Genomic DNA, 26,351 nt, shown 5'->3' with positions numbered 1-26,351 from the left:
AGTCAATTAAATCTCTTTCCTTCATAAGTTACCCAGTCTTGAGTATTTCTTTATAGCTGTGTGAAAACGGACTAATACAGGCACAAAGAAGTCTGATGGTTAAGAACTCAGGCCATTGGCCAGGCGCGGTGGCTCAAGCCTGTAATCCCAGCACTTTGGGAGGCCGAGGCGGGTGGATCACGAGGTCAGGAGATCGAGACCATCCTGGCTAACACAATGAAACCCCGTCTCCACTAAAAATACAAAAAAAAAAAAATTAGCCAGGCGTGGTGGCGGCGCCTGTAGTCCCAGCTACTTGGGAGGCTGAGGCAGGAGAATGGCGTGAACCCGGGAGGCGGAGCTTGCAGTGAGCCGAGATCGCACCACTGCACTCCAGCCTGGGCGACAGAGCGAGACTCCGCCTCAAAAAAAAAAAAAAAAAAAAAAAAAAAAAAAGAACTCAGGCCATGGATTCAGACAGACTCAGTCTCAGGTCTCAGGCTTGCCACTTGCTATCTCGGGACTGTGGGCAAGTGACTTCATTGTTCAGAACCCATCTGGAAAATGGGATGGAGGAGAACCCAGGGAACGTGGTGTTTGGGATCCACATGGGGAAAGACCTTGTTTGTCTCTGTACCGTAAGGACTGGAGAGTCATGTATAGAGGATGTTGGGGGAAGCTTAGGAGAGGGCTCAGCCATAAGAGAGGATGTTGAGATGCTGCATGGAATTCCCAGGGCTTGGGTCTAGATCTTTTTCCTCCAGTTCCTTCTCTCTGACAGCCTAAAAGGGTATGAATTGGATTTTGTGTGTTTTTCTCCTGATTCAGAGCTCGGAGGAAGGACTCCTATGCACACAAGGCCTGTTGAGCGCCCTTGGGACCATGTGCTGCTGGTGGGTGGGGCCCTGGCACATAGTCATGCACATCTTTCTCTCCATCTGCATCAAGCCCATGCTCTTGGCTCCAGGTGGACACTGCACTGGCTGTCCTTTGCCCGCTGCTGAACTCTCTGTGTTGTCTGAAGCTGGTCGGGTGCCCCATGTGCGGAGAGAGGGGGCTGTGGTAGAGATATCACTGCCTCTGTTTCCCGTGGACTTCCACCTGTTTGACCACTGTCTGCTTATGACTGAGGCGTGTCTGTGGGATGGCAGCTGCTGTATGGGCAGATCGGCTCTATGATCACATCTTATCACATGTATATTTACACCTGGGTCCTGGTTACACCTGGAATATGTCATACCTGTCTACACCTGCTCTATGTTTACACCTGGGATCATATGGCCCCTCTCAGCCTCATCCCCTCTGCCTCCACTCTGTCCTCCTAGGCTGAGCCCAGCCTGTAGGTTTGCTCCTCCAGCTGGACTCTTTATCCCCAGAATCTGACGCGGGTAATCCTCAGTGGGGTTGGGATTGGATTGTTTCTTCCTGCTTCCAGCAGTCAGGTCTCAACTCAGGCTCTGGGCTGCTTGGAGGCAGAACTTGAACTCTTGCCAGGTTATGAAGCCAGAGATGAGAGGCTTCTGTCTCTGAATCTCCTAAGTCTGCACCAGGTAGGGTGCCTGGCATAATCCCCACCCGTGTTTGGAGAGGAGCCTAGATGATCTGGGACAAGGGTTGGCCTGGCCCAGCTCAGCTGACTGAGAACTCTCACGGTAAGTATACACTTTTACCTGAATGCCCTTGTCTTGGAAGGGCAGGGTGGAGGCAAACTTGGGGCTCAGAGTCCTCTTCTTGGCAGACTGCCAAGAAGGTGCAGAGACCTGAGAATTCAGTGCTCGTGCTGGGTCACCCTGAGCTGCACCAGCTGGCCCAACTCCAGGTTTTGGCTGGCTGCCCAGGCACGGAAGACACACCCAGACTGTGGGGATTGGCTGCCCCAGCCCATCCCAGACCAGCCCAGCCCAGCCTCCTAGGGCCTTCTTCCCTAGATCAGGGGCCGGGCCACAGACCTCCCAGCAGAGGAGGAGAGAAGGTTGTGTGGGACAAGCTGCTCCCGACAGAAGGTGCCAGGCTGGGGGTGGCAGGGCTGGAGGGTCCTGGCCTGGGATGGGGAGAGGCACTGCCCAAGGCTGCGGTGGCTTCAAGCTGCTGGCCTGGGACAGTGGTGGTTTCCTGGTACCTGGACCCCTAGCAAACTCCCAAGGATTCAGGCTGGGCCCTTCTGGACTCCAATCAGCTCCTCTCTCTTTCCCTTTCTCTGTGGTTACCAAGTCACTGGAGGCGACTTGGTTGTTGTTTTTGGTTGGGCTTTTCTGGACTTTAGATCTCAGCCCTTGGTTACCCATCCCTGAGCCCTCCCTGTCCTGCCCCCAGCAGTTCCTGACCCTGCCCCTCTCCGCTGTCCCCAGAGCTCTTCCCTGGGCCTCAGGACCTCACCCTCCATCCTGTGTGCCCTGCAGGATGTCGCTGCTGAGTCTGCCCTGGTTGGGCTTGGGGCATGTGGCAGCATCCCCTTGGCTGCTCCTCTTGCTGGCTGGGGGCTCCTGGCTCCTTGCCCGTGTCCTGGCCTGGACCTACACCTTATATGACAACTACCGCCGGCTCCAGTGTTTCCCGCAACCCCCGAAAAGAAACTGGTTTTGGGGTCACCTGGGCGTGGTGAGTGCGACAGCAAAATGTGTCTGGGGTCTCAGGGTAGATGGATTTCCAGAGGAGCAGGAATGGGGTTCAGGGAGCTGGGTATTGATGGTGGCTGTGATCTGGGACCCCAGAGAAGCAAGGGCGATGGCTCACTCATTCCTCTCCTCACTCATTTGTCGGCTCACTCACTCATTCCTCTCCTCGATCACTTATTCCTTTCCTCACTCACTCATTCCTCTCCTCACTCACTCCTTCCTCTCCTCACTCACTCCTTCCTCTCCTTACTCACTCCTTCCTCTCCTCACTCACTACTTCCTCTCCTCACTCACTCATTCCTTTCCTCACTCACTCATTCCTCTCCTCACTCACTCATTCCTCTCTTCACTCACTCATTCCTCTCCTCACTCACTCATTCTTCTCCTCACTCACTCATTCCTCACTCACTCATTCTTCTCCTCACTCACTCATTCCTCTCCTCACTGATTCCTCTATCCACTCACTCATTCCTGTCCTCACTCACTCATTCTTCTCCTCACTGACTCATTTCTTCCCTCACTCTCACTCATTCCTTTCCTCACTCACTCTTTCCTCTCCTCACTCATTCATTCCTTTCCTCACTCACTCATTCCTCTCCTCACTCACTCATTCCTCTCCTCACTCATTCCTCTCCTCACTGATTCCTCTCCTCACTCACTCATTTCTCTCCTCACTGATTCCTCTCCTCACTCACTCATTCCTCTATCCACTCACTCATTCCTGTCCTCACTCACTCATTCTTCTCCTCACTGACTCATTTCTTCCCTCACTCACTCATTCCTCTCCTCACTCACTCATTCCTTTCCTCGCTCACTCATTCCTCTCCTCACTTGCTCATTCCTTTCCCCACTCCCTCATTCCTCTCCCTGCTTGCTCATTCCTCTCCTCACTCGCTCATTCCTCTCCTCACTCACTCATTCCTCTACCCACTCACTCATTCCGCTCCTCATTAATTCATTCCTCTCCTCACTCACTCCTCTGCTCACTCACTCATTCCTCTCCTCGCTCACTCATTCCTCTATCCACTCACTCATTCTTCCCCTCACTCACAGATTCCTCCCCTCACTCACTGATTCCTCCGTTCACTTACTCATTCCTCTACCCACCCACTCATTTCTCTCCTCACTCACTCATTCCTCTCCCTGCTCGCTCATTCTTCTCCTTGCTCACTAGTTCCTCTCCTTGCTTGCGTTTCCTCTATCCACTCGTTTGTTCCTCTCCTCCCTCCCTCATTCCTCTCCTCACTCACTCATTCCTCTCCCCGCTCGCATATTCCTCTCCTCACTCACTAGTTCCTCTCCTTGCTTGCGTTTCCTCTATCCACTCGTTTGTTCCTGTCCTCCCTCCCTCATTCCTCTCCTCGCTCACTCATTCCTCCACTCACTTACTCATTCCTCTCCTAACTCTCATTCCTCTCCTAACTCACTCATTCCTCTCCTCACTCACTCATTCCTCTACCCACTCACTCATTCCTCTCCTCGCTCATTCCTCTCCTCATTCACTCATTCCCCTCTTCAGTAACTCATTCCTCTGCACCTACTATTTCCATCCTCAGTTCAGCTTCAAACACTAGTATCTCCTGAAACACTCTCAGAGACCCACATAGCAATAATGTTTGACTGGGTATCCCGTAGCCCAGTCAAGTGGACACCTAGAATTAACCATCACAGGAGTTGACGGCCCCCTGACTTGCTTTCAGATCGCTCCTACAGAGGAGGGCTTGAAGAACTTGACCCAGCTGTCAGCCACCCATTCCCAGGGGTTTACAATATGGATGGGTCCCATCATCCCCTTCATCGTTTTATGCCACCCTGACACCATCCGGTCTATCACCAATGCCTCAGGTACCCATGCGGAGTTTGTGGTAGCCTCTGCATGGCCCCTGCAGTACCCAGGCCCCTCCTTGAGTATTCATGCCCATCACTGAGACTTCCATCTCAATGTCTTCTCCCTCCATTGCCATCTGCTTCCTGCTTTGGTGTTCTGGGCACCACTGGGGCCCCAAGACGCCTCAATTCAGGGCCCTTTCTTGAAGGAACCCCCATGCTTGAGGAGAAGGGTCCAGACAGAGACATTTCCAGCTTAATGGGATCAGGAATGGGCAAGAGAGAGATGGGTGTGACAACCTAGAGGAGAACTGGGTGTCTGCTGGGGCAGGCTGAAAGGCTTCCTGGAGGAAGAGTTGTTGGAGCTGAGTCTGGACCAATGAGTAGGATTTTTTAAAAGTGTGTGGCAGGATGATGCAGTGGGGATCATTTGTATTTGTGGGACCAGCCAGTCCCGGCGTCAGCCTTGTCCATCCCTCAGCCCAGAGTGGTAGGAGGACTTGTGGCTGGTGGAGAATCTGGGCTGCTATTCATGTGACCTCCATCTATGATGGGTCAGTTCCTTCTACCTCATCCTGTCACTCATCCACCCTGCGATCACTGCCTTCCTCCTGCAGGCTTCAGGATTCTCCAATAGGAGATCCCACACCAGCTGCTTGATCTTCCCTGCTCTCTGCTCTTCTCGTCCTTGGACAGACCAGGCTGAGCAAGGGAAGGGGCAGCATCCCACAGAAACTATGGCTCTGACCCCAAAATGCTTAGTGACTCTGTGCAGGTCACCTGCTCTCTCTGGTTGCTAAGGTCTCTTTCAGTTGTGAGTGCTGGAAACTCAACTTTGTGTGCTCTTAGCAAATAAAGAGAATCAAAAGAGTGTAAAGTCCAGGGAGGGTGTCTTCAAGCACGGCTGGATCCAGGTGTCAATGAACATCATCAGGAATCTGTCTCCTTTTCTTAAGTTCACCATTCTCTGCATCACTTTTTCTTTTAAGGCAGTCCTTTTCTTACGGTGTCAACCATGGGTCCCAGAAGCTCAGTTTTTGTCAGAAAGCTCACCTTTCCCCCAGGTGCCCCATAAATATTCTATGATTTCTATGTTACACCTCATTACATCTGGTATTGTTTTCCTGGGATCATATGGAGAAGTCATCATGTGTGTGGCTCAGCTGTGGCCAAGGACACTTGGGGCATATGCCAGACTTTCTGGTTCTTCTCTGACATGTAATTTGAAATTGTCTTTTCTCCTCCTTGTCATCTCTTGGCAATGTTTGTAGCTTGTCCAAGATCTGGGACCCAGGGTCCCTTTGAGAACTGTCAGAGTTATTATTTTAGTCTTCCTGAGCCAGGTTTCAGAATCCATTGGAATCATACTTGAAGAGTCTTGGTTACACCTGTGACATGTCCAAGACATTTAAGAACTCATATTTAAATCCTATCTGGGGCCTGTCTTTGGGGTACACAGAGGTCATGTCTGACTATCTCAGGTCCATGTCAGACGATGTGTCATTTAGGGCTCCTCATGTGTGTTGTGGCTATGCCAAGGCATGTTAACATATGTTGGGGACATGTCCCAAGTCCCAGGTCCATGTCAGGAGATGATAAAGAGTGGTCTGCCCTAGGCCTCTTTAAAGGTATTTTGTAGAGTGTGGAGCTACGCTTGGGTGTTGCAGAACATGCTGGGTCATGTAGGAGCCATGTCAAGGTGTTGTGGGGTGTGCTGTGCCCTGTTAGGTTGTGTCATTGCTCTACTGTGCTGTTGCAGCCTGGTCTGGTCCTTCTTCCTGTATCCTCCATTCTTCCTTTGCCCTTGGCCTCCTGCCTGCTCTTCTAAGCATGAAATGGGGAAATTCTTGGTAGGGAGCCTCCCTCTACACCTGAAGTTCCTCTCTTGCCCTCTGCATGGCCCCTGACGGTCGTCATTCATGCCAGCTGCCACTGCACCCAAGGATGACCTCTTCACCAGGTTCCTGAAGCCCTGGCTGGGTGAGTACCTGCAGACGAAAGGGGTTGGGGATAACTTTGTGGGGGGTGGGGATGATGCTGCTCTTGCCCACTGCCCTTGGTTGCCCTACTAGGAGAAGGGATAATTCTGAGTAATGGTGACAAGTGGAGCCGCCACCGTCGGATGCTGACGCCTGCCTTCCATTTCAACATCCTGAAGCCCTATATAAAGATCTTCAATGAAAGTGTGAACATCATGCTCGTGAGTCCTTTGAACTCTGGTTCCCAGCTGGAGTCTTCGGGTGGAGGGACCAGGGACAGATCTGGTCTGGGATTTTGGCTCTGCTGGGTGGCACTGAGCCATTGTTCTTCCTGTCTGAGACTTGGTTTCTGCATCTTTAAAACGGGGATAATAATCCCTAATTAAAAGGTGGCAAGACGATCGAATGAAGTCATTTGCTTGGCACACAGTAGGTTCTCAGAAGGTGTTAGTTCCTGTTTTTTTCGCAGAAACCCTGTAAACTCAAGAGAACAAAGATGAAGATTGCATAGTAGTCATTGCTGATTACAAACCACTTCAAAACTCATTGGCTTAGAGCAATAAGGGTTTATGATTGCTAACAAGTCTGTGAGACAGTTGGCTGGTTCTTCTGGATGTGGAAGGAATCACTCTTGGCACATGAGCAGCTGGGGATCAGGTAGGGGCTTTGCTGATCCTGGCTCAGTTCATTCACATGTTTGGGGCTTCACTGGTTTCAGGCTGATTTGGGATGGCCTCAGCTGTGACACCTGGACTTTCCCCCATGTGATTCTCTGCCTCCAGAAGGCATCTTGTTGTTCACATGGCAGAGAAGCTGCAATGCTTCTGGACATTGTCTCTGCAATGCTTCAAAGTTCAGCCAGGTTTGGGTCTGTCAGAGTTATTACATCATCATTTCACCACATTGTATTGGCCAAAGAAAGTCAAAAGTCCAGTACAGACTCAAAGGGGTATAAAATGGAATTAATGGGAGTTGCTGAAAAATTACTGTACAAAGGGTGTGAATACAGTGAGAAGTGAAGAATTGGGGGTCAGGATTTCGTGAAGTGTCTAGGATTTTTTTAAAAAATATACAAGCTGGTAAGTTAGCTTGTTACTGTTTGATGGATTCTAACACAAGACATGAGACTCCTGGGTCAGAGACAAAGGGTAGTTGATTACTCATGGCACAATAAGCAACGTGTACTTCTTGTTGGTTTGTATCCTTTTTCTGAGCCAGCCTATATTCCATGGGGGTGACACTGGTGGGCCTCTATAGTAGTCTGCTCATGCAGTACATTGCATGACAGACAATGGGCATTAGGCTTAGGGAATCTGCTTTAATAGTGGCAATTACAAGCCTGATATTGGTCCAGGGGGAGTCATTGCCTTATCTCTCCAGGTTGTTGTCTGCAAACACAACTCTGAGATATGGCTCAGGTAAGAACATCACAGTCTTGCATTGGTGGCATACCCAGCAAGGATGCTCAGGGCTGATGAAGAAGTGCCTCTTCCAACACAGGGATATTTTTGAAATAAACTTATTATAATGCAGATGAATAAAGTGAACACTTACTGGTCACTCACCATATGCCTGAGAAAATGTCATGTCCCAATGCCAGGATATATGTTGTTTAATTTAATAACCCTGTGAGGTTGTGGTTATTTTTGACCTATTGCAGATGATGAACTGAGGGCCAGAGAGATTAGGGAGCTGAACACAGTTCAACCAGTTAGTAAGTGAGCTAGGAGTGGTGGAACAGAGATTGTATCCTGGTTTATCTGTCCCCAAAGCAGATCACCTTGACCATTATTGAATATTTGACAGGTGGGACCTAGAGGAGGGCAATAGGTTGTACCAAGGGCACACAGAGCATAGGAGACAGAGCTGAGACTTGAATGCTTGTCTCTTGGCTCCAAGCCATGGGTCTTCATCTCCTAATACTAACACCTTCTGCTTCCATCCAAGTCTGGTTCTCGCTGGCACTTGGTTCCTGGGGCAGAGGACCAGGGGGCTGATTGAGGGGGAGTCTCTCCTGATACTTGGGGCTGGGGAGGGGCACAAAGGAGGCAGGGCCCAGCTCTAGCTGTCTTCACTTCTCTGGCCAGGACAAGTGGCAGCACTTGGCCTCAGAAGGCAGCAGTCGTCTGAACATGTCTGAGCACATCAGCCTGATGACCTTGGACAGTCTGCAGAAATGCATCTTCAGCTTTGACAGCAACTGTCAGGAGTGAGTTCCTTGCCAGGGCCTGGGATGTGAATCCACGGACCAAAGGGAGTTAAGTTGGGGAGGGAGGAATGAGCAAAGTAACCCGAAGTACCTTCCAGGAGGATTTGTATCATAGTTGGGCTTTGAAGGTCGAGGAAGAGGAGAAAGGGCTGTCCTTCCAGGTAGGTAGAAATATCTGGGTAAAAGCAAGGTTAGGATGAGCCAAGCATGTGCAAGAGACAGTAGAAATGAGGTTGTGGAAGTAGGGGCTAGATATTAGGGACACTGAAAATTAGGAAAAGTGGTATGAAGTTTATCAAGAGATTTTCAGAGAGCTTTTGTAGTTTCAGCTGATGATGGATGTGGTAAGAGCTGAGCTGTGTGGGAAACTGACGGCTCGCCATCACACCCAGCTAATTTCTGTATTTTTGGTAGAGCGGGGGTTCGCCATCACGGCCAGGCTGGTCTCGAACTCCTGACCTCAGTTGATCTGCCCGCTTTGGCCTCCCAAAGTGCTGGGATTACAGGCGTAAGTCACTGTGCCCGGCTGCTCCTTCTGTCTTACAGTGTGAAAGTTGAAACAGAGAGAGAGAGAGAGAGAGAGAGAGAGAGAAACAGAGTTGGTTATGGTGGGGGTTGGAGCAGGGATCAACTGGAAGAGGATGAAGTCTGAGTTGTGTGGACATTTTTGGTAAGGTACTGGATACTGGGTAGGAGACAGAGGAGAGAAACATGGTGTCCAACCTATACTCTAGGTGCCTTGGTGCATGGAGACTGCTCTCTCAGAGATAGGAAGCAGGGAGAGAAGACGGTCTGGAGAGTCACTCTCATGACTGATACCCACCATGCATCTCTAGGACCATCTGTTTCTAGATACCCAGTTTCCTGATGGGAGGTAGCTCCTGGCTGCTGGTGGGAGGTGTTCCTAGGGCTTTGCATATGTTACATTGTTGCCTCCCTTTCTGCCCTTGGCCTGCAGGAGGCCCAGTGAATATATTGCCACCATCTTGGAGCTCAGTGCCCTTATAGAAAAAAGAAGCCTGGATATCCTCCAGCACATGGACTTTGTGTATTACCTCACCCAAGACGGGCGGCGCTTCCGCAGGGCCTGCCGCCTGGTGCACAACTTCACAGATGCCGTCATCCAGGAGCGGCGCCGCACCCTCCCCACTCAAGGTATTGATGATTTCCTCAAGGACAAAGCCAAGTCCAAGACTCTGGATTTCATTGATGTGCTTCTGCTGAGCAAGGTGGGTTTCTCTATGATCTGAATTTAAGTGAGAGAATAGAGCTTGATGTCAAAGGTCAGATGAAATAAACTGGGCTTCATCCAGAGGGCACTGGGAGTCATGGAAGATGCTTGAGAAAGAGAAGGTCACAGGTAGGTTTTACAGATGACTGTTGAATGCAGCCATCAGGGCACTGCTAATTTTGAAACTGTGAGGAGCCTGAGATTTTACTCAACTTGCAAGTCAGTTTGTTAGTCTTTCACATTTTTATGTATATCTATATGTCTATGTCCTTGTCTAAATCTATGATAAAAGATGCACTAAACCCCTGGATCGCAGCAGCCCATTAGCTATTTACAGCAATAACAGCAGGCAGAGTAAGATTGTAGTGCTGGCTCCTCACTCCCAGAGCATCACAATGTTTTTACCTGTAAAATTTGCACCATAGGAGAGGGGCCCCCACACGATGAGTCTTATAGCTTACATAGGACAGCTAGCTCATATGCTCCTTCTTTCTTACAGGGTGAAAGTTAGATGGAGAGAGAGAGAGAGAGAGAGAGAGAGAGAGAACACTGTGTTCTGGAGTATAAACTACTCCTCTCCAGTGAGATGGCAATTTCTATAGTTTATAACCCAAATATCTTCTGGACAGATAAGATTCTCTTCAGTTTACTGCTCTAGACTGTGAGCAAATATTTTTGGAGCAATACATAATTTCTAACCTCCAAGGCAAATTGCCACTCAAATATCCTGTACCCCAAGTTGCCAGTATCTTTTTCTCTGAAAGTCTGCATGATGCAGAAATATGAAAATATTCCAGAGCCATTGATTCCTCCCACCAGGGACCAAAGAGGAGGCAAGAGAGCTGGGGGAAGCCCTTGGAGTAGGGGCTCTGGTGACGGTGACCAATAAAGATCTAGAAGGGCAGAGTGGGTTTGAGTTTCTGGAAGAAGATTGGATCTTCAGACGTTGTCTCAGGTTAGACTCGGGAGTCTCAGAGATAGTATAATGTGTGTGTGTGTGTGTGTGTGTGTGTGTGTGTGTGTGTATGTGTCTGTGTGTGTTTTGCTTTCTCTTCAGGATGAAGATGGGAAGGCATTGTCAGATGAGGATGTAAGAGCAGAGGCTGACACCTTCATGTTTGCAGGTGAGGGTCCCAGTGTGGGACTACAGTGGGAATAGGGGTTCTTCCATCTCAGGAACCTGGTGGGTGGACACTGGATCACTTCATTCTGCCCATCGTCCCCCTCCCTCCATCCTCGTGAGGGCCTCAATATATGGGCACTGTCCACCTGGTGGTGTTGAAGCAGCCTGGAGACCCAACCATACCTGGCTGCTCCTCAGGCCATGATACTACGGCCAGTGGTCTCTCCTGGGTCCTGTACAACCTCGCAAGACACCCAGAATACCAGGAGCGCTGCCGACAGGAGGTGAAAGAGCTTCTGAAGGATCGCGAAGCTAAAGAGATTGAATGGTAAGTGCAGGTTCTTGTGGACTGTTCCTAAGCCTGTCATTTCTTTGATCCCCAGGTGGTGAGGGGAGGAGGAGCTGTTCTGTTGATTCTGCCACTATTGCTTAGTGGGTATAAATGCAGAGCACCACAGGCGGGGCGTGATACTCAGCCTGGCTGTCAGGGTAAAGGTTACCGGCCTTTAGGATTGAAAGACCCAGGCTGCTGAAAAAATTAGTGACAGTATGTGAGGACAGATTATGCCACATTGCACATATTCAGCAAGTGAACTTCCCCTCCACTCTCTTTCTTTTCTCCTGGAAATATATATATATGTGTGTGTGTGTGTGTGTGTGTGTGTGTGTGTGTGTGTGTGTATATATATATATTTTGAACATCCTCACTTCTTGAATGTTTGCTCAGGTGGCGAGGGGGAAGTTGTTTTTGTCAATTCTTCCATTATTGCTTAGTAGTACTAGGAGCAGAGCCCAGAGGCAGAACTTGGTATCCAGCCTGGCTAGCAGGGGAAAGTTTCCAGGCTTTTGGGACAGAGAGTCTTAGCCTGCTGAGAGAACCAGTGACAATATGTGAAGGCAGATGATGACACCTAGACATATTCAGTGAATGAATTTCTCCTTCACTCCTTTCTTGTTTTCTCTGAATTATCATTTTTTTCAAACATCTTTACTTCCTGAATGTTTGCCCTTCTGTTCCCTAATTCCTACCCTCCAGTTCAGTCCAGGGAGTTGTAAGAGAGATCTGGGGGTAAAAGTCATATATCTCTTGTCTAGAACACCTGCATCATTCATCCATTCAGTCTTCATTCAGCAAAGTCTTCCACATGCCTTTCCAATGAGTTCTGTTCCCAGCACCTTTCTGTGCTCTGGAGACCTGGAAAGAATGCTGCCAATGAATGTGTTTTCCAGGTACTCCCAGCCTAGTGGGAACAGTCCCAGTGCAAGGCATTCCCAGTCCACACGGGCAAGAATGGAGTTGAGAGCAAGAGAAGCATGGCTGGGAGTGTAGAAAGTGTTTCAAGCTAAACGAGGTGGCTGGCGCCCGTGATACCAAATACTAAGGAGGCTGAAGTGGGAGGATCACTTGAGGTCAGGTTTAAAATGAACCTGGACAATATCTAAATCTGTAAAAAAATCCATCTAAATCTGTAAAGAACCTATCACTAAAAAAGTAAAAAAACAAAATAATAAAGTGCCTCAACTGAAAACCTGAATGATGATCAGTAGATGTTTGGAGGCAGTAGTGCCCTAGGTCAGAAAGACAGCCTGGGCAAAGATGTAGACAGCCTGGGGTGGTGGGCAGAGAGGGAGAAGAGGGAAAGAGAGAAGGAGTGGTTTATGCATCGGGGGAAGGAGATGGTTATACAGGGAGAAAGAAGTAAGACGGAGGGAAAGTGAGGGAGAGCAAGATAAATAGAGGAGGGAAGAAAGAAGGAGACAGAGAGAATGAGAGAGGAAGAAACTGAGTTATGATGAGATAATAACCAAGGTGGTGAAGGCAGAGTCCGGTTGTGGAAGGCATGGGAAAGTGGTAATGGCTTCCATTTTAACCCAAAGGCAATGGGGAGCCATAACAAGTGGTTGAGCAGGGGAGGGTTGGGTCAGATCTGGGCACCAGAAAGATCTTTTCAGGGCAACTGTGGAGAGAGGACAAGCTATAGAATGAAGTCCCAGTGAAGATATTCTGGAACCTGAGCCAGGCCAGGGGCTGGGGATGGAGAGGAGGCAAGGGACTGGACAGGTGTTTTGGAGGCAGTGTCCTCCCATCCACGCCTTTGCTCAGCACAGCAGTCCTAAAAGGTGGCAACATATTTTTATGCTTTTAAAAATCAAAATATCAAGTAACATTGTGCACTTTGTAAACAAAAAGTGTCCAAAACATTCATAAAAATGAGCTTCTTTCTTAAGTCTCACCCTAGTGGTTTCTACCATGAATGGTTTTGTGTGTGTCCCTCCAGAAAATGGCTATCCTGATGCCTACTTTATATGAACACAGACTTTTTCTATACAAATAAGAGTGTATAAAAAAGACACAGTATTTTTTCCCAAGACGGTGGATTGGAGGCAATGTCAGTGTGCTCTCCCATGTGGAAGGACAGAATAGTATGTAGAGATTCACACTGTGAACTTTCTTTTCCCAAGAAACAACACGGGAACTTAACAGGAAAACCAAAAGAATCCACAGACCCTTCAACAGGAGCTGCAGGTTGCATCCTACTCTGTAAGACAGGTGAAAAACTGTAAATCCCCAGACTGTGAGAGGGGGAGAGACTGCCTCCAGGGTACACATCTTCACTGAGGAATCTGAAAATCCAGACCCAGGAGAAGGCCTTAACTCTACCCAGGGCTTGAACTGATTTAAGGAGTGGTGAGAAATATAAAAGTAGAAGTAGCAGCAGGAAGTGCCTTGCAGGCATTCCCAATCTCCAGCATTGACTGAGGGAAGCCATTCCTTATTGTATCTCACAGGGGGCCTTGGGGAAGTCATAGAACTAGCTCAGGCGAGGTCACAGGTTGAAATGCCCAACTGAATTTCTTGATATAACCTCGAGTGGGGATGAACGCCCTTGACCAGAACCTGGAAGGCAAGCAGGAAGTGTGCTACAGACAGGAGTTCAGGAGCTGGGTGACTGGCCTTGGACAGGGACAAAAAAGGGCGTGCCCTGAAAGCATTGCTATTTCTGTGGGAAAAGCTTATGGCCTGTGGCAGGTCTTAGTTCTGTTCACAGACTGCCTGGATCTAAATCCAGTGCTATGAGTGGAACACTGCAGGTGTGACACCCACCTTGTGCCAACTGCATGGGAGCTGGATGAGGCTTACTGCCACCTGCTACTCTCCACTCCCTTGGCAAACTCTTCTGTGCGGCAGAGGCAGGTATACTCACCTCCGGAACATTACCTCAGTGACCTGAGAACTGCCCTCTGACTTTCACAGGGCAAAACAAACAAACAAACAAAAGTTACAAAAAACAAAACAAAACAAAAAACCTAGGAATATACTTAACCAAGGAGGTTAAAGCTCTCTACAAGGAGAACTACAAAGCAGTGCTGGACAAAACCAGAGATGACACAAACCAATGAAAACATATCCCACGTTCATGGACTGGAAGAATCAATATTGTGAAAATGATCATACTGTGCAAAGCAATCTACAAATTTAATGCACTGCCTATTAAAATATCTTCATCATTTTTCACACAACTGGGAAAAGCAATTCTAAAATTCATATGGAACCAAAAAAGAGCCTGTGTAGTCAAAGCAATACCAAGCAAAAGGAAAAAATTTGGAGGCATCACATTACCAGACTTCAAATTACATTACAAGGCTACAGTTACCAAAACAGCATGGTACTGGTATAAAAGTAGGCATTTAGACTGATGGAACAGAAAGGAGGACTCAGAAATAAAGCCAAATACTTACAGCCAACTGATCTTTGACAAAGCATGCAAAAACATAAATAGTGGAAAGGACCCCCTATTCAATAAATGGTGCTAGGAGAACTGGATAGCAATATGTAGAAAAATAAAACTGGATTCTCATCTCTCACCTTGTACAAAAATCAAAGGCTTAAATCTAAGACCTAAAAGCATAATAATTCTATAAGATAACCTTGGAAAAACTCTTCTGGACATTGGCCTAGGCAAAGAATTCATGGCCAAGACCACAAAAGCAAATGCAACAAAACCAAAAATAAATCAGTGGAACTTAATTAAATGAAAACGCTTCTGCATAAAATCCATCCAGCAATCCGACTACTATTCACCCAAAGGAAAATAAGTCATTATATGAAAAAGATACAGGCACATGCATGCTTATAGTAGTACAATTCACAATTGTAAAGATATGGAACCAACCTAAGTGCCCATCATCCAACGAGTGGGTAATGTGGCATATATATATACCATGGAATACTACTTGTCCATAAAAAGGAATGAAATAATGTCTTTTGTTGCAACTTGGATGGAGCTGGAGGCCATTATTCTAAGTGAAGTAACTCAAAAATAGAAGACCAAATACTATATGTTTTCACCTGTAAGTGGAAGCTAAGCCATGAGGACATAATACATACAGAGTGATATAATGAGCTATGGAGACTCGGAGGACAAGGTTGGGAGGTGGGTAAGGGAGAAAAGACTACCAACTGGGGACAGTACACACTGCATGGGTGATGGGTGCACTAAAACCTCAGAATTCACCACTATAGAAATCATCCATGTAACCAAAGCACTTGTACCCCAAATGCTATTGAAATAAAAAGAAAGAAAGTAGACACAGATCTGCACATTAAAATCTATCTTTGGGAGCTTTTCTTTTCTTTTTCTCAAAATATGAGTTTCGGAAAATTTGTTATTTTTAATTGACAAATTTTAATTATATATTTATGGGGTGCAATGTGATGTTATATGTATACAATGCGTAATGACTAAATCAATTTAATAAACATTCCCATCATCTCATATACTCATCATTTTTGTGGTGAGAACATTTGAAATTTGTTCTCTTAGCAATTTTGAGATATATATTATTATTAACTGTAGTCATCACGCATGTAATAGACCTCAAACGTATTCCTCCTGTCTAATGGAAACTTGTACCCTTTGACCAAAGTCTTTCCGTTCTTTCTTCCTCTCTTCTCTGGTAACCACCATTCTCTTCTCGGTTTCTATGATTTCTATGTTAACCATTTTAGATCTCACAGGTAATAAAGGTCGCGTGTTATTTTTCTTCTTGTGCCTGGCTTACTTCACTTAGCGTAATGTCCTCCAGGTTCTTCCATGTTGTCACAAATGAAAGAATTTTCTTCTGTTTTTAAGGCTGAATAGCACTCCGTTCTGTTTATACCGTTCTGTATATATATCACATGGAAAATGAGTTTTGAATAACAAAAGCAATGATGAGAACAGGTTCTTCTTGCACTTAATGAGACATTACAGATAAGACAAGGGTTATCCTTGACATTCCTGCTACCCCACCTAATCTCCCTTTCTCCAAGGGGGCCTGCAGAGATACTGATCTGTCATCTATCTGCCTGTCTGTTTATCAATCTATCTACATATCTTTCTATCATATATCTCCTTTTATATTCCATATATTTTTTGTCCTATGGTATTTACATATATGGACATTTGCGAACATGCTTTTTTTCCACTCAATAGTGTGTCTAATAGCTATTTTTTCTGAGTGCTGAATAGCATTCCATGTTTTATTTGTCCCATCCCTTTCTTGAAGACACTTGTGTAAACATTTCCAATCATTGTAGATATGGTCAATTTACCTTCCAGAGTCTCTATACTGATTTACCTTCTGGCCTGCATTGTGTGACAGGACTAGTGATCCTTATTTTCTCCTTTTGTGTAGCTGTATAGTATTCCATCTTGAGATGAGGGAAATACAGATATTTCATGTTTCTTCCTTTTTTTTTTCTTTTCTTTCTTTCTTTTTTTTTTTTTTTGAGAGGGAGTCTCGCTCTGTTGCCCAGGCTGGAGTGCAGTGGCGTGATCTCCGCTGACTGCAAGCTCCACCTCCTGGGTTCACGCCATTCTCCTGCCTCAGCCTCCCCAGTAGCTGGGACTACAGGCACCTGCCACCATGCCTGGCTTATTTATTTATTTTTTTTGTAGTTTTAGTAGAGATGGGGTTTCACCATGTTAGCCAGGATGGTCTCGATCTCCTCTTAATTTTTTAAGATGCTAACAATCAGCCCAGAAAGCACGCATTAAAAAAATAACCTGGCAACGTGTGGGGAGAAGTAAGCGGCATTGGGCCATAGGAGTGGATTATGTTTTATAGTTTTCAAATTCTGAACCAGATAATTGTAGACGGTATTAAAATTTTAAATAGCCACTGCAAAAGAAGAAAGATTAAGCAGAGAATTCAGCTCCTTTGCTGGATCTTAAATGTTTATCAACGTTTTCCAGTGGGGCCTCTAGTGTTTCCTAAGTATAAAATCACTCTCTGCCAAAATGATACATTTACTCCCACATTCAAATGGCATGAATCTTTTTTTCCCTTGCCTAATTGCACTTGCTGTATCTCTAGTACCATGCTAAATAAGAGCAAAACTTTGGATCTGGGTATTTTGTTTGTTATTCATTTGCATTTGAGTTTGCTTTCTTGCCATAGACAATATTTATTTTTATGCAAATCTGTTAACTTTTTACCGGTGGCTTCTGGGTGTTTTCCTCAGAGTGTGTGTATGTGTGTGTGTGTGTGTGTGTGTGTGTGTGTGTATATATATATATTTTTTTTTTTTTTTTTTTCTTTTTTTTTTTTTTTTTTTTTTTTGAGACGGAGTCTCGCTCAGTTGCCTAGGCTGAAGTGCAGTGGTGCGATCTCGGCTCACTGCAAGCTCCACCTCCCGGGTTCACGCCATTCTCCTGCCTCAGCCTCCCAGGTGGCTGGGACTACAGGCGCCCGCCACCACGCTCGGCTAATTTTTTTGTATTTTTTAGTAGAGACGGGGTTTCACCTTGTTAGCCAGGATGGTCTCGATCTCCTGACCTTGTGATCCGCCCATCTTGGCCTCCCAAAGTGCTGGGATTACAGGTGTGAGCCACCGCACCCGGCCAGAGTATATATTTTTAACTACTTGGCTAAATTTTCTCTGGTGCTTTTCTAATTCTCTGCTTCTCTAATTATTTTCCGCTTTTTAAAATTCTCAAATGTTTGATCCCCGTAGAGTTTATTTTCGTAATAAGGAGAAAAGGTCTCACTTGCAAATAGAGAAGCTGGAACGTTGTGTCTTTGCTCCCTTGATAATGATTGGGGCTGGGGTGTTTCCTTAGGGACGACCTGGCCCAGCTGCCCTTCCTGACCATGTGCGTGAAGGAGAGCCTGCGGTTACATCCCTCAGCTCCCTTCATCTCCCGACGCTGCACACAGGACACTGTTCTCCCAGATGGCCGAGTCATCCCAAAAGGTGCCCACAGCCTCAGGGGGAGGAGCCTCCCAGGTAGGAAGATGGGCCCTTCAGGGAGTCCTCGTCCTGACTGCCCCCTTCTCTCCCACAGGCATTATCTGCATGATCAATATTATAGGGGTCCATCACAACCCAACCGTGTGGCCCGATCCTGAGGTTCTGCCTTCCTCATTCACCACCACCCCCCCCATCCTCTACCTTTTTTTTTTTTTTTTCTTTGGTGAATTTCAAGGTTCCTAGTGGAGGGGTCAGGGTTTTGATGAGGAAAATCCAACATCACCTCCCGGCAACACACACACAACTGTCTCTCCAAGGCTGCTGGACCTAGGAGACCCCACCCAGCAAACCTTCTTTGTCTCACCTACAGGTCTATAACCCCTTCCGCTTCGACCCAGAGAACAGCCAGAAGAGGTCACCTCTGGCTTTTATTCCCTTCTCCGCAGGGCCCAGGTAAGAGCACCCTGTGTCTGAGGCAGGGATGGGGTGATGTGTGTGGGAGTCGAAAAAGGAGGATGTTGCAGATGGTCCCAGTTCCAGCTCTTCCCTCCATTCCTTCACAGTTTATGGGAAAACGTCCATGGAATGGGGATGGGTAGGTCCTAGAGGGGTCCCCAGAGTGCTCAAAATCCCCTTCTCCATCTGCTGGTCTGAGCTGGGAGCTGGAGTCTGGCCCAGGCTCCAGGACATGCAAGCCCACATGGGGGTCCCAGGCATGCTTAGCCCCTCTCTATATCTCTCAGGCTGAGCTGGGTGTGGTTGGGGTCCCGGACCAGGTTCCTAGAGTGATGGGACCCAAATGCGGGTCTTGGGCACAGTCACAGTCCACTCTCCTGCCTGCAGGAACTGCATCGGGCAGACGTTCGCCATGGCGGAGATGAAGACTGTCCTGGCGCTGTTGCTGCTGCACTTCCGGTTCCTGCCGGATCACACTGAGCCCCGCCGGAAGCCGGAGCTGACCATGCGCGCCGAGGGCGGGCTTTGGCTGCGGGTGGAGCCCTTGAACACAGGCTTGCAGTGACTCTGTGACCCATCCACCTCTTTTTTTGCAGATTCTAATGAATAAAACGGTGCTGTCACCTCTGCCTGGGCCTCACTGACTGCCAACAAGGGGCTCTTGGGGATTGGGAGGCTTCAGGGAAGAGGTCTAACCTCGGTGGGTTGGGCGGGGTGTTGTCCCTGACCCCAGGAACCTGACTGCCTTTTTGGCTGAGCATAGGGCCTCCATGCCTATAGCAGGGTCTCTCAGAGCCCAAGTATGGACTTTATCCTGTGGACAATATGGAGTCATGGGAGGTTTTTGAGCAGGAGAGGGACCAGGATTAAGAAGGGATTTAAGAAGCGAGACCCAGGCTGGGTTAGTGAGAAGCAACCGTAGAGGCAGATCCTTTCTTCTGGTCTGGGAGTGTCCCAAGACCGAGATCCCTGGCCAGTTCAGAACATAGGGATAGAAGGGTGCAGCTTTTACCCTGGCAGGCTCTCAGGAATTCTCAGTTTCCTTTCTTGCCAACGTCCCACCCTATGTCTCCCCTTTCCAGTTGATCACTTTTCTGATCCCCTTTTCCTAACTTCAGGTAGCGCCATTTTTTCCCTCTTTTGAACCCTCTGACTCTGTCCAGGCAGCCCGTCCATCAGGTACTACCTGAATCCTCCCCGTACTCTCTTCTGTTATGTGCCAGGCACTCTCACAAGTGTCGGAGGTTGGGCACGTCCTCACCCTTTCACCTCTAGATTCCTCCTTCATTCCCATCACTGACCCGTCTTGGGGTGGAATGCAGTCAGGACCTTCCCGTTTGACCCTTGAGATTCAAAGCAGATGATTGGAAGCAAAACACCATCCCAAACGTATGGGATCTGGAGCCAGACTGTGGTGTTGAAGTCTCATCTTTGCTGTGTGTCTTGAGCCAGTTAATTCCCCTCTATGCACTTCAGTTTCCTCCAACATATAATGCGGGCAACAACACTACCTACCTCAGGGTTGTTCTGAAGACAAAGTCTGAGGAACCCAGAACTGTGCCTGGTGTACATTGGATGCTTAATAAATGTGGCCATTATTACCTCCTCTCTGAGAAAGTCTGGCTAATAAAGCATGTTGCCTTTTGAGATAGTTTTTTTCTACCATGACTTTAAAGACTGTCTTGGAACTCATAGGCAAAAATTCTGATATCTGTGCTCCTTGAATAATCTCTTGCCTTTTAGAGGACGGTGCACTTAGGAGGCAATTTTTTCCAAGACTGGTTGCGGGCACCTGAAAGTGCAAGGTGGTAGGAGAAGAAAAGAAGCTTCAGTTAATGTTTTAAAATGATGTCCTGCTACAAACATTGACCTTTGTTCATAGTCTAAGGAATCCTGCACCACTGCACCCTGCTGACTTGTCAAATCTTCTCTCCAGCTCATATCCCTCCCTTGTTATGCTCAGTCACCTTGTCCTTGATTCTTATCTACAAATACATTGTGTTTTCTTGTTTAGTGCCATTATACTTCCTTTGTACTTTTGTGAAAGATCAGTTGCCTATATTATCGGGTCTATTTTCTGGGATTTATATTCTGGTCCGTTGACCTATTTGTCTTTTCTTTTACTAGTACCACAATATCTTGATTACTGTAACTTTACAGTAAGTCTGGAATTTGTACAACTTCAATAAATGATGCACAACTTCAATAAATTTATTGAATCTGCACAACTTCAATAAATGATGGTGAGAGAACTGGATGTGTACATGCAGAAAACGAAACTAGAGTCTTAGCTCTTACCATATTCAAAACTCAAATCAAAATGGATTAAAGACTTAAATGAAAAATCCTGACACTGTGAATTACTTGAAGAAAATATTGGGGAAATGCTTGAGGAAACTGATACAGGCAATAAGTTTTTTTGATAAGAACTCAACAGCATAAGCAACAAAGGTAAAATAGATGGATGGAGTTAAATCAAACTAAAAAGCTTCTTCAGAGCAAATAAATCAATCAACAAAGTGAAGAGACAACCTACGGAATGAGAACAAAAATTTTCACATTTTCAGTCTGAGAGAGGATTAATAATCAGACCATATGAGGAACTCGAACAACTAATAGTAAAGGAAGCCCATAAATAATTTAAAGAAAAATGGGCAAATGATTTGAATAGCATTCCTCAAAAGAAGACATACCAATAGGTATATGAAGAGTTGCTCAACATTACTAACAATCTGGGAAATGTAAATCAAAAGCATAGTGAGATAACACCTCACCCCCATTGAAATGGGGCTTATAGAAAAGACAGTTTATTTATTTTATTTTTCCTGAGATGGTGGATTAGAGGCATTGTTAGCATGCTTCTCCCACTTGGAAAAACAAATTCGTGTGTAAAGATTCACACTGTGAAGTTTTTTCCAAGAAGTGACACAGGAACTTCATAGGAAAACTGAAAGAAATCACGCTTTGAAAGAAGCATCAGGCTGCGGCCTACATCACGAGCCAGGTGGACAACTGTAAGTCCCCAGAGTGTGAGAGAGGGATAAAGTGCCTCCAGGATATACAGTCCCACCAGGGAATCTGGCAATCCAGGCCACATAGAAGGTCTTAAGGAAATGAGGAAATGGGTATATTCTTGGAAACATAAACTCTCCTAGCTTGAAACAGGAAGAAATAGAAACCCTGAACAGACCAATAACAAGCAGTGAGATTGAATCAGTAATAAATAAATTGGCAACAACAACAACAACAACAAAAAGTCCAGGGCCAGATCAATTCACAGTCAAATTCTACCAGACATTCCAAAAATAATTGGCACCAATCCTACTGAAAGTAGTTCAAAAGATTGAGAAAGAGGGCCTATTCTCTAACTGACTCAGTTTATGAATTCAGTATCACTCTGATAACAAAACCAGGAAAGGACATAACAACATATGAAAACTACAGACCAATACGCTTGATGAACATAGATGCAAAGATCCTCAACAAAATGCTAGCTAACCAAATCCAACAGCACATCAGAAGGATTATACACAATTGTTAAGTGGGGGTTTATCCCAGGGATGCAGGGATGGTTCAACATATGCAAGTCAATAACTGTGATTAATCACATAAACAGAATTAAAAGCAAAAATCATATGATTATCTCCATAGATACAGAAAAAGCATTCTATAAAATCCAGCATCCTTTTATGATAAAAAAAAGTCTCAACAAACTAAGCATAGAATAAATATACCTTAAAATAATAAAAGTCTTACAAGGCAAAACCACAGCCAACATCAAATGGAATGGGAAAAACTGGAAAGCATTCCCCCTGAGAACTGAAACAAGACAAGGATGCCTACTTTCACCATTTCCATTCAATGTAGTGCTGGAAGTCCCAACTACAGCAATCAGGCAAGAGAAAGAAATAAAAGTCATCCAAATTAGAAAAGAGGAGGTCAAAGCATCACTGTTTACTGATGATATGATCATATATCTAGAAAACCCTAAAGACTCCACCAAAAGACTCCTAGATTTGTTAAATGATTTTAGTAAAATCTCAGGTTACACCATCAATGTACACAAATCAGCAGTGCTGCTATACATCAGCAACGACCAAGCTGAGAATCATATCAAGAACTTAATCCCTTTTGTAATAGCTGCAAAAAATAAAATGCCTAGAAATATACCTGACCAAAGAGGTGAAAAATCTCTACAAGGAGAACTACAAAACACTGCTGTAAGAAATCATAGACGACACAAACAAATGGAAACACATGCCATGTTCATGAGTTGGAAGAATCAATTTGTGAAAATGACCATACTATCCAAAGCAATCTACAGATTCAATGCAATGTCTATCAAAATACCATTATTTTTCACAGAACTAGGAAAAGCAATCCTAAATAGTGACCAAGAGACATCTAGGAGTGCAAGCTGGGCTTGGTTTTCTGGAAGAAGGATGGATCTTCAGAGATTATTTCATGTTAGACTGAGGAGTCCTCAGAGCTGGTGTGATTTTCAAGGGTGTCTTGCCTTCTCTCCAGGATGAAGATGGGAAGGAGTTGTCTGATGAGGACATAAGAGCAGAAGCTGACAACTTCATGTTTGAGGGTGAGGGTCCCAGTGTAGGATTACAGTGAGGGTCAGGATCTCTCACCCCAGGGATGTTGTGGGTGGACCCTGGATCGCTTCACCCTTCCCATTCCCCTTCCCCCATCCTCCCCCAGGCTCTCAATGCACGGGTGCTGTCCATCCTCTGGTGCTGAAGCAGCCCAGAAACCCAAGACTGCCTGGCTGCCCCTCAGGCCATGACATCATGGCGGGTGGTCTCTCCTGGGTCCTGTACAACATTGCAAGGCACCCAGAATACCAGGAGCGCTGCTGGCAGGAGGTGCAAGAGTTTGTGAAGGACCACAAGCCTAAAGAGATTGAATGGTGAGTACAGGTGCTGGTGGCTCTTCCTGAGCTCCATGACTCATGTTGGCAGTGTGGATGACTCTGCTCCCCAGGTAGGGAGGGGAGGAACAGTTGTTTTTGTCTACTCTGCCACTATCGTTTTGTGGGAATAGGAGCAGAGGACGACAGGCAGGGCTCAATACCCAGTCTGGCTATTAGGGGAAAAGTTGCAGGCTGTTTGGACAGAAAATATCTGCTCTACTGAGAGAATTGGTGACAATGAATGAGGGGAGGTGATGCCACTTAACACATGTTTAGTAAATGAACTTCCCCTTCACTCCCTTCTTTTTATCCCAAAACGTTATTTTGCATGCATCGTCTGTTTTAGTTATTATGACAACTTTGTGAGATGGTGCTACTGAAACACCCATTTACAAACGTGAAGGAGCACAGCCTGGTGGTGAGGGGGGTACAATGTGAGGCTGGGTGGGTGGTCTGGTGCACAGCCCAGATCCATCAGCTGTGTGACTGTGAGTAGTCACTTAAATATTTTCCAGACTTGATTTCTCATTTGTGAAATGGAAAAACAAAATGGTTAATATACTTAAAAGACTTAAAACAGGCTCCATGACTCATGTTGGCAATGTCGATGACTACCATTCCTGCTCTAGGCTGCCTGCCCATCCCAGGCACACAGGAGGTTGCAGTGAGCTGAGCCCCTCTAGCCACTGGGGGCACTTTCTTCTCTGTCCCTAGGACTCTGGCTGTTCATCAACCTCTGGCTTTGCTCCCTGAGCCTAACAGGGATGGAACCGCCAGCAGGTGAGGTCTGTCCTTGCAGAGGGAGTGGGAATTTTGGGGGATGCACCCTACCCAATTGAGGCCGTAGGGCCAGGTGCCTGAATGCCCTGGCTGTTTGAGTTGGCAGAGGTAGTGGGGTGGGGGTGGTCTAGGGGCTCCCCAACACCCAGCCAGTGTCAGGAGTACTGACTTTCCCACCCTCCTGCTCAGCAGCTCTGCTAGGAGCCCCCTCCTTCAAGCCCCGCCTCACCTAAGTCCACCCCACAGGGAAATTCTGAACAGATCTAGGGAGGGCCAGGAGGGGAGCCCTGGATCTGTTGGGCGAAGGATCCTGTGTGTGGGAGAAGGAGCCAGGTACTGATCCAAGGGCCTCAAGGTATTTCTCCTTTGGGGCCTCCACATTGCCTGAGATTCCTCCATTATAAATGTCCCTATATTAACATGGTATTGACGCTAATGAATGGGGGTGGTGCAGCATGGCAGAGAGGATGGATTTGGACTTGAGGGTCTCAGAGACCTGAGTTCCTGTGAGCTCTGCAACTTGGACTAGAGGACTGCCCTCTCCGAGCCTCAGTTTGCTTTTATGTTAAATGGACACCTTCCCTCCTCTGGGTGCCATCACTCAGGTCTCTCCAACAATGCCCAGGGCTCTGGTCTAGAGAGCTGATGGGAGGGTGGTGGGACAGCTTTGGGCACTGTGAGCCAGGTGAGCATCTGATACAGTCGGGTGCATGTTATGTAGAGCACCTGGCACACAGTAGGTGTACTTTATGTGGCGCACCTAGCACATAGTAGGTACACTTTATGTGGCATAATTGGCACACAGCAGGTGCTCTTTATGTAGCATATCTGGCACACAGTAAGGCACACTTTATATAGTGCACCTGGCACACAGTATGTCTGCTTTATGTCAAATATGTTGCACAGAGTACTTTTACTTTATGTAGGGGATCTAACACACAGGAGAAGCATTTTATGTGGAACATCTAGCACACAGTAGGTGTGCTTTATTTAAAGCACCTGGCACACAGCAAGCGTGGTTTATATAAAGGGCTAGGGACTCAAGATACAGGTTTTGTGAAGGGCACTCAGCATACAGTAGACACTCTTTATGTGGAGCACCTGGCACACAGTAGGTGCACTATATGTGGAGTAGCCAGCACATAATAGACAAGATTTATGTAGAATACTTGACACAGAGTAGGTGCGCTTTAGGTAGGTCACAAGGTACATAGTAGACATGTTCAAAGTGGAGCACCTGACACACAGTAGGTATGCTTTATATATGGCATGTGGCACAGAGTAGGCACGCTTTATATGAAGTACTCTGCACAAAGTAAGCTTACATTATATAGAGCATGCTGCACACAGTAGGTGAGCTTTATGTGGCACACCTGGCACATAGTAGACAGAATTTATGTAGAGTAGCTGATACACAGTAGGTGCACTTTATATAGTGAGGCTGGCACACACTAAGTGCACACAGTAGTACCTTCCATACAGTCTTTTGCACAGAGTAGAGACAGGCACACAGCAGCTGAAGTGCTAGTTGCCATCCCCTTCCCTTCGGTCCCTCTTTTTGGAGCTCTTTCTTCTTAGGAGCCTTCCCCTGTCACCCTCTGAGGCCTCATCTGATATCCCATTTCCCAGATGGGAAGCATGAGCCCAGGAGGGCCACATTGCCCACAGTCAGAGAAAGGACAGGGCAGAACAAGGACTCCACTCAGGGTCCTCTCGCTCTGCCCTCCCCTGCCTGGACCCCGTCCACTCACAGTCACGCTCAGCCTCATCCCCTATGCCTCCACTCTGTCCTCCTAAGCCGACCCAGCCTGTAGGCCTGTAGGTTTGCTCCTCCAGCTGGATTCTTTATCCTCAGAATCCGACGCTGGTAATCTTCAGTGGGGTTGGGGCTGCATTCCTTCTTCCTGCTTCCGGCAGTCAGGTCTCAGCTGAGGCCTTTGGCTGCCTGGAGGCAGGACTTGAACTCTTGCCAGGTTGTGAAGCCAGAGATGAGA

General features: G+C 46.8%; 2 protein-coding genes across 2 annotated transcripts in view; both read left to right on the top strand.

Moving 5' to 3' along the window:
• RAB8A (RAB8A, member RAS oncogene family) overlaps nt 1-26,351 on the top strand; it is a 405,903-nt gene that overhangs the window by 46,472 nt on the left and 333,080 nt on the right. The window lies entirely within an intron of this gene.
• On the top strand, nt 1,939-19,279 carry LOC126942394 (cytochrome P450 4F12-like). The gene is made up of 13 exons (XM_050769904.1): nt 1,939-1,982; nt 2,379-2,577; nt 4,295-4,439; nt 6,348-6,401; nt 6,494-6,621; nt 8,488-8,609; nt 9,568-9,838; nt 10,898-10,964; nt 11,162-11,291; nt 18,070-18,203; nt 18,295-18,359; nt 18,571-18,653; nt 19,044-19,279. Exons 2-13 carry the CDS (start codon nt 2,380-2,382, stop codon nt 19,219-19,221), a joined length of 1,575 nt encoding a protein of 524 aa, XP_050625861.1. The 5' UTR covers nt 1,939-1,982; nt 2,379; the 3' UTR covers nt 19,222-19,279.

Source organism: Macaca thibetana, chromosome 19 (genome assembly GCF_024542745.1).
Source record: "Macaca thibetana thibetana isolate TM-01 chromosome 19, ASM2454274v1, whole genome shotgun sequence".
Lineage (NCBI taxonomy): Eukaryota > Metazoa > Chordata > Mammalia > Primates > Cercopithecidae > Macaca > Macaca thibetana.
Note: the sequence above shows the minus strand (reverse complement) of the source record. Positions and strands in the feature narration are given on the sequence as shown.

What these genes read in the sequence shown, in the direction of transcription:
- LOC126942394 (XM_050769904.1), top strand. Translation starts at nt 2,380, where the DNA reads ATGTCGCTGCTGAGTCTGCCCTGGTTGGGCTTGGGGCATGTGGCAGCA. An exon ending in TTTGACAGCAACTGTCAGGA is followed by an intron (nt 8,610 to 9,567) that starts GTGAGTTCCTTG and finishes CTTGGCCTGCAG; the next exon opens with GAGGCCCAGTGAATATATTG. An exon ending in CCCTTCTCCGCAGGGCCCAG is followed by an intron (nt 18,654 to 19,043) that starts GTAAGAGCACCC and finishes TCCTGCCTGCAG; the next exon opens with GAACTGCATCGGGCAGACGT.